This window comes from Perca flavescens, chromosome 14 (genome assembly GCF_004354835.1).
Source record: "Perca flavescens isolate YP-PL-M2 chromosome 14, PFLA_1.0, whole genome shotgun sequence".
Lineage (NCBI taxonomy): Eukaryota > Metazoa > Chordata > Actinopteri > Perciformes > Percidae > Perca > Perca flavescens.
Window position 1 is genome coordinate 16,164,936 of NC_041344.1, and position 12,374 is coordinate 16,177,309.

Sequence of the window (12,374 nt, forward strand, 5' to 3'; positions counted from 1 at the left end):
CCACTTGTCTTATTTTGTCCATCCTTCTTTCTTTTCCTTTCTTTTCTTTTTTTATACAGTTTATCTTTTTCAACCCATTCTCTTCTTTCATGGCAGTAATAACAATGAAAAATCTCTTTTCCCTCTCGGCAATAAAGAGACCATCAGATACAAGGGAAGGAGAGAAAAACAGAAAGAGAAACAGGAAGGGGGGGTGGTCTGACAATCGCATTAGGCAGACTGCATGGTTGCTTTTTTGGAGAAAATGAAGTGAATGGTGTGTCTCTATCTGTGTTTGTGTGTGTGTGTGTGTGTGTGTGTGTGTGTGTGTGTGTGTGTGTGTGTGTGTGTGTGATCTTGTGTATGTGTGTGAGAGCAGAGAAAGCACTCTGCTGATATTAGCTAGTTCTTCATTCACTTGATAATGTGATTTCACTCTATACACTACACACACACACACACACACACACACACACACACGCATGCATACACAAGCGCACTTGAATGTCAGACACCCTCTGTTCCATCTCTCTTTCCGTTTCTGTAAAATAATTTTGGTTTTACCTCATAAATCTCAAAACACAAATCCAGAGATAAATTCTTACACAGGAAATAGAATACACAGGGTGTGTATGTGTGAAGCATTGCCGCCTCTGAGAATATTAGTTATACTACTAACATTACATTAACTACGACATATACTACTACAGTTTACTGTAATAGTGGTTGTTTGGTCCAACTAAAGAGAGAACACCTTTGGACTGTACACTGTGTGCCACTATGTTAAATTAGCAAGCGCACACACAGTCCCACAGGAATGGACCTTGAATGTCAGACACCCTCTGTTCTATCTCTCTTTCCATTTCTGTAAAATAATGTTGGTTTTACCTCATACATCTCAAAACACATACACTGTGTGCCACTATGTTAAATTAGTTTGTATGTCACCAAGATGCTGTGTGGGAATGGTTCTACACTACTATTTCCATTCATACTACTGCTTTACTACCTCTTTCTTTACAAGTGTTTACATTTGACTCTGCTTTCGGGATTGCCAGATTGCAGAAATTGCATATATTGCTATGCATCTAAAGCATTATGACTTGGTGCCATAGTGTTTACAGTAGCACAGCTGAAAGGTTTGCATGTGAACGTGCAGAGCTCATTTGTTGAGGAGGTTAAGCATCGTGACACCCTGTGCTTTGTTACACGCACATCATGGCTAATGTGCTTACTGTATGTCTTCACATAGGAAACCTTGTAAGGGCAGATAAAAGATGGAAAGGGGAAAGGAAGCCAAGAAGGGTAGTGAAATAATAGAAAGGAAAGCAAATTGTTAAGCATAAAGAGCGAGTGGAAGATAGAGTGGAGAAGAGAGGAGAGTGACCAAAAATAGGAAGGCAGCTGTGACAGAGAAATACAGAGAAGATATAGATTAGCAACAGAAGAAGAGATTAAAGAGATGGTTGGGTGCTTTTAAGGAAGTAGCCACCATTTGTGCTTTGAGTGGTATTGGACTAGATTAGAGAGATCGAAGAAATAGAAAAGGAGTACATTTGCTTGGAAGCGGGAATCAAGATGCAAGGAAGGGCCAACTAAAAGAGACGGGAAACTGAAAACAAGGCAAAGCAAATTGACAGGAGAGATAAAAGCATGTTATAAGGGTGAAGCACAGTTTAGATGAGCTGGAAGGTGGACAGAATGATTAGAGAAAGGTGCATGTACAGAAGAGGAACAAATTCAAGTTAACTACTGCAGAAAAATGGGAGGAGGGATGGGAAATGAAGAAATAAAAAGTTGTAAAGAGAGTTTAGGATGGGGAGAAAATGAATACAAAATGAAAAGGAGGAGGTGAGAGGATGAAAGAAATAGAGGATGGAGAGATGAGAGAAAAATATATAAAGTAGGCCCATAATGGAGGATAAAAGCAAGGTAGAAGGCAGAAGAAGGGGATGAAAGAAGGGTTGAGAGAGGGCAGGTTCTTAAGGAAAAACAGTTGGTTGTGGTTGTTTAATAAATTAAAACATGGAGACGGAAAGAAAGATGAGTGCAAGGATGGGGCTTAATAGAATTAAAATAAGTCACTGCAACACTATCATAACTGGAGATGCATGTTATGCTAAAATATTGAGGTTTCCTTGTTTGTGTAGATGTCACAGACAGAAGTAATATTTCTTGCCACAATCACATTGGTGAGTAAGAGATTACTTTCAACTAGGGATGCCCCGATTGATTGCCCGCGGATTGTTAGCGGCTGATATGGCTCATTGACAATCGGTATCGGTGGCAAAAAACATGATCAGGGCATCTCTACTTCAACAACTCCCAGGAACAACTACTGCTAGGAGAACATTTCATTTTTCTGCTATGTCAATATTTTATTTTTTGTTTATATTATGAAAGATAAGGCAGGCAGCACAATGAGTGGGGAAGAAGAACACAGTTCTGAATATATCCCCACATTTAAAAGTATCACAAATTGCACTCTTGGATGGAGGAGAGAGAATAGATAAAAATAGACAGATGCCAGACCGAGAAGGTCTGTGTAGGGTAAAGAAGAGGGATGAAAGTAAACGTAGGTAGAAAAGAAAGGTGATATAGGAAAGGGAAATGAAAAAGATCAAAGACAGAAAGTAGAAATTAGAGGACATTGGTGAAAAGTAAAGGACAGAGTGATGAGGAAGTTAAAAAAGGTGGAGAGAGGAAGAAGAGAGATTTAGGTGGGTAAATGTCACAGAGAGAAGAGCAGAGAGGAAGACAAAGAAAGTTGGGAGGAAGTGTGTATGGGCGGTTGAAGTAAAGAGGGAAGAAAAAGAAGTTAGGCAACTTACTGCTAGAGGAAAGGCTTGTGCGAGTGGATTGAGGGAAGAGGAAGAGAAGGAGAGATGAAAGAGAGGGAGGAAATGGAAGGAAGGAAGGTTGGGGGCGAAATAAAAGAAAGAATGGTAGCTGCAGGACAAGAAAAAAGTGTGTTGCAGTGGAAGAAAGGTTTGGCTCTTGTCCATAACAGGGAAAAAAGCTGGCCTTCCAGTCCTCCTTTTCTCTTCTTCCTCATTAAATTCAAGGAATCAAAAAGCTGAAGGCACACCTGCACAGCTGTGTGTAAGCATTGAAAGACACACTTAAACATGTGGAGTACAGATATATAATATGTTTATTTTTTTTACACAAACCCATTTCGATGTTACTGGTCAGCTGACCAAGGCTCACTTTCCTGTTGGTACACTTTCATCTTGTGGCTTGGTTTATTTAACCTGTTAAACCGGGTTGCTGGTGACCCGGTGGGGGTTAACAGACATGTTCTGACATGGTATATAATAGTATTTAACCACAAAAGTTCAAAACTTTTGTCAATATGGACATGCTGTACATCGTTTGATTGATAAAATTCTCTGCAATTCAATCATTCAGTTCATTTTACTGAAATCATAAGCACCAAAGCATTATTATTGATCTTAGTGCTCATGCTATTGGGAAAAAAAAAAAAAAAAAAAAGGCTGTCCTAAGTGCTCAATCCTCGTCCATTCCTGGTTTATTTATATTCCTCTAGTCCGTAAGTGTCCACAGATCAAAAGGATAACAAGGTTTTTTCAAAAGAATTAATCCAGGTTATGAATATTGTCCTGTAGAATCCATGCTTATTGTCCGCTAACTGTCTGCTAACTTCATTAGCCGATCTCGTTCCGTCTGAAATAATATATTTCTTCCTGCCCTGCACCGTGTTGCTGGGCATGTTTGTTTTCCTCAGGTTGCTGCCTACACAATGAAACTATCCCCACCTTTTTCTGTTTAGTTTTCACCCCGGGACAGCCCCCGACGTCCAGCAAGCGCTCCCACTGTGGAGCGTCAATATGCTGCGTCATCTCTCTGAGCAGCCATCTTAGAAAAAGCTGTCATTGGCTATCAACACGTCAATCATGGCAGTTGTAGCCAATCACATTCCCTTTCCAACGGTATATAGCATGATAGGAATATCCAATGGGAACCAGTCCAAATTAATGGGTAACAGACTTAAGCCCCACCTCCCAGAGCCAGCATGCGCATAAATGTGATTTATGAGAAAAAAATATGATCAACAGTGTTTGAATGAATTTAAAAAGGTTTTGTAAGTCATTTTAAGTATTTAGTATGTTTTTTTCTAATAGCATAGAAGTGAGTAAATGCATTTAGCAATATTTGGTCACTTGGAGAAGTTTTGGAGAGGTTTTGGCACACCAGTGACATCTGTTATACCAAATACTGAAAACTCCCTAGTTCCCATTAGGTTAGGACCAGACCAAAATAACTATTTTGAACCATGTTTGAACTGCTGTAGTGTATGTTCTGTTTTAATCACATGCTAATCAAGCACATGTCCATAAAGTAGAAGAAATTAGGTTTCAAATGATGCCTCATATATGTATTTTGGCCTGACAGTTCTTCTGTTATAAGCGTTTCCCTTTGGGAACGAGAAATAGGCGAAAATCTGACAAAAGAGGTGGATGTTAACAGGTTAAAAAACCCTTATCAAGTCGTGGGCTTTTGTGCAGCCCTATTTTCAAATAATGAAGAAAAATTGTGTTCTGCTGCAGAGACTCTGTGCCAGGCAGTGGTATGAGCAAACATCAGAGATAGGAGTGTACTCAAACTATAAGTATCATGACGTATGTCTCACCTGGCACACAGCTGTTGTAGTTTATAAGGAGTTTCTATAACCCTCCTGTCATCCTCAGGCCAAATGGGACCCATTTTCAAAAAGTTTTTATATCAGAATTTGGGTTTCTTTCAACCAAATTGTCAAAATAAATAACGTGGATGGTTCCATAAAACGCTCTTCACAAGTAAAATAAATGATCAGTTCACTACTTTTATTTGAATTTTATTCAATTTTATAGCATATGGAGAAAAAAATGTATAAAAGAATGTCGAAAAGAAAAACAAAAACGTTAAAAAAATCGCAGCAAAAATTCAAACATCGGAAAAAACAACAAAATAAATTAGAAAAAAGTGGCAAAAACATAGGGAAAAGTGACAATAAAAACAAAAGGTTGCATGGTTGACGGGAAGACAACACAAAGGTTAAAAAAACAGAACCCATATCAGTTTTCAGTAGCCTAATAAAAACCTATGACGGGCATGGAATTGTATGAGTTACTAGACCAGGGATAGAGTTTAAAATAAATGATCACAGGGTAGTCAAGATTATCACAAATATCTTCTAGGCACAAAATGCACTTCATTTTGTATATGAATGTGTGTGTTTTTAACACATCAGTATGCTAATCTCTTTGTTGCTATAGGTTGACACACTGTGAGGCCTTGTGTGTTGTCAACAATAGAGGGGTTATTCTTTTTTTTTTTAAGATTCTTTTTTTTGTTTTTTTTCTGCCTTTAATGGACAGGACGCGAGAGAGAAGGGGAAGGCATGCAGGAAATCGTCACAGGTCGGAGTCAAACCCTGGACCTCTGTGTCGAGGCATTAACCTCTAAATATATGTGCGCCTGCTCTACCCACTGATCCAACCTGGCCACATAGAGGGGTTATTCTTTTTCCTGATTTAATGTGTCTGGTAATTTGCTCATAATCTCAACACATTTTTCTGTTTTTTTACAGGCTAACAGGCTTCCAGGTTCCTCCCCCTGTCACCAGTACAGGAAATGTCTTCTCTTTGAGGTTGACCAGTGACTTTGCGGTCTCTGCACATGGCTTCAAACTCAACTATGAAGGTCAGACAGTGTCTGCATGTGTTTGTGTGTGTGTGGTGGTATGTCAGAATGCGTGGGCTGTGCTTCAATGCTAACATCCATAGTTCAGAAAATGAACAATGTAAATAACAACCACTAGCTACTTACTAAAAGTCAGATACAAGTCCATAGATCACATATGACTGTGGGCGTGAGCCATGTAAGAAAGAAAGAAGAGCGTTCAGACAGCAAAGGCTCCCTTGGTAGCCCCCTTGTTTTTGAATGCAGAAGTAATTGAACAGGTGCACTGTGTGTTGTTTCCCTGAAGCAACCAGTTTTGATTTTTGCTCTACACATTATTCTTACCGAAAGCAAAATACCACATATAACATTTAACACACAAAGGTATATGTTTTTTCTTTTGGAAGCAGTCCGTAAGATTCAGTTCTGAGGGCTATTTAACAAAACCAAGATAAGGAATTAAGCTGGGATTTCCCAGTTATTCTGGCTCAATTTAGCCTTGATTCGGTTTCACAAAAGCAGAGGCACCTAAGTTACTATGGATACTTATTCTTTCCAGCTAGCCTGCTCCTGATCAGGCTAACAGCCAGATTGTATTAATCCTGGAGCCTTTTCTGTTCACTCAGCAGTGGTTGTACCCTGTTGTTATCAGCCTGCATTAAAATACAACATATGCATTGCTGTTCATTTAAGTACTGTTATTTAAAGTTGTGAACATTTTTTTTATAATTATTCATGTGACAGTCATTATTACTGTTATATTGCGGTTTGAAGACTGCTGTTCATATTGTTAGAAGTTTAGTGAATATACTGTATTATTGCATGTGTTGAAATAATTAGAAAAGGCTCATAAAGTTGCCTAATCTGTTAAATTCTGTCAGTTACTACGGGCAATATATAAAGTGCTGTACATGTGTGTTTCTATAGTGGACCAATGCACCTTTAATTATTTTAGTTGATTAATTCTTTTGTATTCTTTAACAATGAAGGATTCAATAAATTGGCATTCTTAGCACACAATTTGTTGTCCAGTAAACTGGGACTATAATTTGGGAGGGTTGTACAATTATAAAAACCTATCCTAATTGTACAATCCTCCTTAATTATAGTCTTAGTTCACCGAACCAATGACTATATAGTGTAGACTACTGTACATTAGTCTAACAACAGGGAGAGGACACCCCAAAGGTTTTTTACCTTATACTTTGCTGGGGGGAAATAACTGATGAATATACTCTGTTACATTCATGTTTACAGTGTGCATTCTGTTTATCACTTAATTATCTTTATAGTTTCTAGATTTTAAAGTCAAATTTCTTCACTTTCTTTATTTTCTATGTCCATATATACAAGAGAGCAAGGCATATAATATGTAAAGAAGGAAACTCGGCCCCTATAAAAAATAAAATGTGAGAAAAAGCATGGCAGATAATAGCGGACCGACTGAATGTCTAAAAATATACATTCACGAACTACTGCTCTTAACTGAAACCATTCAATGAGTCACTTGTCATTTGCAAAAACGAACAGTTGTACACTTTGCATTCAAAGCGAGCAGTGGAAGTTAATATGACTTAGGAAATTTATATTTTAGCCCATGAGAGAGAGGGAGAAACAGAGTGAAAGAGTTATTTACGCATCATATTCTAGCCTAGAAAATTGATCTTCATGGTAAATTTCCTGAGGAACATTATCTTCTCCTTACTTTTAAGGCAAAGAGTACAACGGTTAATTTGTGCAAATGATTAATAGCCTAATCCGTGAATGGTATGATTATGGCGGTTTCAATTCAGAACAGTGGTCAGTAAATGTATATTTTTGGGCTACATATGCATTCAGTCGGTCCGCGATCGTCTGCCACGCTTTCTCTCCTCCTCAGCCAGGCTTGGCCTTCGTAAAACGCAAGAAGCCAGGCTGCACAGATTAGACTAGGTCAAGCCTCGCTCTATCGGTTATCCTGGATTTATGAATTCTGCTTTTGTGAAAACAGCCCCCTGGACACCAAGTTCGTAATAACGCAAACATCTAAATATTTAGTTTCATCAGAAGGCCACAGGCTCAATTAACATTGTGTTACCTCCTTCTGTGATAGATAGTGACTTAACAGACATTTATTTAAATGAAAATCTTCTAGATTACAGCTTTAAATCTCCCTATTTAGCGTTTGTGAGCAGTATATACAGTACATATTTAATAAATGGATTTTAACAGTGTTAATGACTGCAGTATATAACAATATTCAGTCAACAGTATTGTCATTCATTATGTGTTCATATATGCTTACACACTTTATAGTTATAGTACAGTATAGTGTCTTTGTTGCAGATGGAGTACATGATTTATATTCAATTCAGTTCCTTTGAAAGGCCACTCAGATTCAGAAAGTTTTCAAGGGGAACTGCCATGTTCTAAATTCAATCCACACATTTTGACACCTTTCCACTCAACACAGGAAAGTCTCCCTAATGGACGACAAGTTCATTCCTTTTCAACATGGCAGGCTGTCAAATACAGAAAGAGAGTGGAAGTCATGGGCAGAGCATGACAAAAAATGAACCCAAACTAAAGGCTCTCTCTATATTATAGGCTTGCAGGGACAAAAACAGAGATGTCTTGTGGTCATTTTAATGTCACAGAACACCAATCTACCAGATCTTGCCCTCCAAAGCAAGGTTACTGTGCACTGTGCTCATATTATTTAACTTCAGCTAAAACATAGACATCTCTGACTTTTAGTAAACATTTCAAACACTTGATTATTGAGGTCATTTTTGCATGTCATAAAAATACTCAATATTGATGTAGTAACCTTGTTTCATTAAGGAGTTTGAACAAAAAAAGAAAATATTTCTTCCAGAGGGAACTTAGCATATTCCAGGGGTAGTTAAAATGTCCCCTTTGCTGCCTCCCTTTAGGGCCTGAGTAAACACCAAGGTACCATTTTCACAGATAAAAGAAGCGATATGAATAGTTGAAGTGATGGTTAAAACAGCATATCCTGTGTGCATTAAATATTTCAGATTAGATTTAGATTAGAAAAACTTTGATGTCCTCAATGAGGCAGTTAGTTCTGGAGCATAAAACTGTCTCCTGGAGGCACACACATGACACTGAGCAAACCAACAAAACAAGCATGCACACAGTTTATGTAGCTCCTTGCTATTCACTGTGCAGATATTTGAGAGAACAGCTGACAAGGTGACAATACTGTATGATCCGCATGGTTCAAGTACACATCCAACCTCATATGTCATTTAAAAGAACATGGTGCAAGACATTTATTTAGGCAGTAGATAATAAACATTAAACATTAGGTTTTACAAAATGCACATCATTGAGCATAGGTAGGATTTTTACATTATAATCAAACTTATCGTTACAGATCATAATACTCTGTTGCAATGTTTATATTAAAGTTGCAGAGGTACACAGATGGTGTATTAGATGTAGTTATGGTCATTTAGTATTTATTTAGTAGTCCTGTGTACTGCTGGGATATTAATACTGAATCTAGGTTACAGAATGCATTGTAACCAAGATAGAACTGTTGATGTGTTTTTCAAGAAACAAAATGTATGATAGTGTAGAAAGAAAATTTTAATAAAAGGCACACATACTTAAAGCAGTATTCTAAATCCGAGTCAGACATTTAGGCCCGTAATTACATGGAGAGGATGTTCCCTCTTGAGAAATGTATTCAGGCTTTTGAAAAAGGCCAACGTGTTAAAGGCCTGTCGAAAAGAACGATAGCTGTTGTAATATTTTATGTAAATTGAATGTACGTTGGTAAGATTCTGTTCACTAACTTTCAGATGACAGCTTGTTTAAGTTCACACACACACACACACACACACACACACACACACTAGAGCTTTCTCTATAATACCATTCAAATTACATTTGTTATTTTTATAAATATTTGAATAATAATTGAATATTTAAAGCTCATATGACGCCTGTTATAAATATGTACTACACTACTCAGGCAAAATGTATTGTCAATGCCACAATAAGCATGTAGTTGTTGTTACACATTCTGTCCTCTAGAGGGACTTCCAACATCAGCCTGGCCTTGAAGGGGACCTACGTCATGGTGCATTGCATTTCTGGCACGCCGCTCTTTGTTTACATTATTTTCCACCACACACACAGCGACAAACACAAATCAACACAGAACTCTGTAATGTAACATTATCTAACAAGTGTATTGAAGTGGCTCTGTTGTAAAGGCTAACGTTGCTCACTTGGCACAATGACATCATGTTAGAAAGCACAGCTGAAACGATTTGTCATAAACTGAGTAACACTAACAATAGTGTTAGCCATGATGCTAACGACATTGATAACTAAGCCAAACAGTTTTAGTGATTTAAAATAACTTGTTTCTTCCAGATTGTCACGTTACTGAGAATACAGCTGCTAGAAGGTAATACATGAAGCCAAAACTAACTCTGACAGGTGTAGGGCAGCTAACATTAACTTTAGCTGTCTCCATGAAGCTCCCAGCTAAGCTCCTATAACTCGCGTCACAGTTAGGAAACCGGAATGAGCTAACTAATGATAACATAAGCATTTTGGCTCGGTGGATGTCGATTTTAAAGTCATGTTAAAACTATTTCCCATCCATCTTCCGATTTCCAGCCGCAGCCTGTCACTCCCCCCTGTACTGACGTTACTCTGTACGTAGCACTAGCTCACAATGCCTTGTGTTTCTCACTCCCGTAACTTATTGTTCATCAGACGTGACATGAGGGAGATTTGCCAACCTATTTATAAAAAACACACACACACACACACACACACACACACACACACACACATAAAGTGTTGGTCAAAGAAAAATGATACACTGCTTACTGTACTGTAACTGTCTAACCGTCTCTTTGTGTCCCTTTGCAACCTTCTATAGACCTTTGTGCTTGTCTGTTTGTAGGTTGGATGGTTGGTGGGTGTTCAATATGGGTATCTGGTGTGCCGCATAATGACATTATCACTAATTGCAAAGTGCCTTGGTTTAAGTCCGCACACATGCTGTGTCTGAGATTACAGTGTATGTGTGCATGTCTGTGTGTGTTGTGCTACTTGTATGTCCAAGCAGTTGTCCCAGATTTATTCACTGGCACAAGTTTCCACTTACTTGGCCCATCATCATTCTGTGTGATTGTGCATCTCTATGGGTGTATGTGTGTGTGTGTGTGTGTGTGCGACACAGAGAGAGTTTTGCTCCAGGGGACTTATCTGAAGAGCCCCTGCTGCTGTTACATTCAGCTGTTTGACTTACTCTGTGTGAGTGAGTGAGAAAGAGAGTCCGATCATACTTGGCATTTGCAAAAATGCAACATTATGCCGATGATCAGTCTGTCTTTCTATATTCAGCATCTCATACTGTCCACAACACACAGCTTGGCTGTAAATATTTACCGCAAGGAGGCAATTTTTGGCAAGTCATCTTTACTCTTTGTAATCCTTCTAGAGCTGAGCGATAGGGAGAAAATCAGATGTCACGATATTCTTGACCAAATACCTCAATATTGATATTGCGGCGGTATTCTAGGGTTAACAATTGGTGCTTTAACAAAATATCTTCAGTAATGTGGACATAATGTCTAAGTGGGGAAAAGGCAAATAATCGAACAGCTAGAACAGTCTGGTAAGTACAGAAAAGTACATCACTTTACTGTAATGCAACCTTTAAAACCAGTAAAAGACAACACTTATGTCATATAACGATATTACAATATCTAAAATCTTAGACAATATCTAGTCCCATATCACGATATTGATATAATATCGATATATTGCCCAGCCCTAAATCCTTCTGTCTAATCTTTCATTGGAGCCATTTCAGATTTTAGATTTCCGCAGGGTTGTCAGCAATACACTTTAAGAAAGGAATTGTGTAAAAAAATACCTGCTCATCATCATTATAGGTGGATGTGGTATTTGTTGTTTACAAGTACAACTCTTTTTCGGTGAAATTACTAAAATTTTGAAGCACTACTGTACAGTAGATATAAGAACTTCAGAAATCACTTGTGAAATCATAGGTCTCTTTCCTTCTCTCTCTCACTCGCACACAAAAACAATATCAACACATTACCAATGCAAATTGAATAGCTGTCTTTTTGCTTTGATGAAAGATTGTATTATTACTGGATGAATGCATTTAAGTGACCTCTTTGACCAGTAATTACATAAAATACATGAAAAAGGTTGGTTGATTGATCACTCCAAAGGAGGGAATTTTGCAATTGGCAGGGCAAAGGTACAGTAGTGTTGCTCTATCTTTTTCAGCCTGCTTGGTAGGATACACTTTGATGTAATCCTTGAACATTTCTTCCCCTTCGTCTGAAGACTGTCAGGTCATAACTAATTCATACACCAGCACATACTATACAGTGTGTATACGTGCGTGTATACGTGTGTGTGTGTGCGCATGCCGGCCCACCCGCCCGTGCATGTGAAACGGAGAGAAAAAAGTGATGTATTATTTAGCATAATGTCAGAGGCAGTTTGATATTGTGCTGATGAGACGGAATCACAGATTACCCCACACACACACACACACACACACACACACACACACACACACACACACACACACACACACACAATTTCACACTTTTTCAACATGATTATGATCATTGTTGAAGAATTATTCTTTCTGTTTCCTCCGTCATGTTTTGCACCACCTTCTCCTCGTTCATCTT

The 12,374-nt window shown here is 38.2% G+C and overlaps 1 protein-coding gene across 1 annotated transcript in view; it reads left to right on the top strand.

Moving 5' to 3' along the window:
* The window catches only part of csmd3b (CUB and Sushi multiple domains 3b), a 289,126-nt gene that overhangs the window by 34,774 nt on the left and 241,978 nt on the right, over positions 1-12,374 (top strand). Inside the window, exon 3 of the mRNA XM_028596859.1 lies at positions 5,573-5,685. Within this exon, the coding sequence (XP_028452660.1) occupies positions 5,573-5,685 (113 nt within the window). The remainder of the gene's footprint in view (positions 1-5,572; positions 5,686-12,374) is intronic.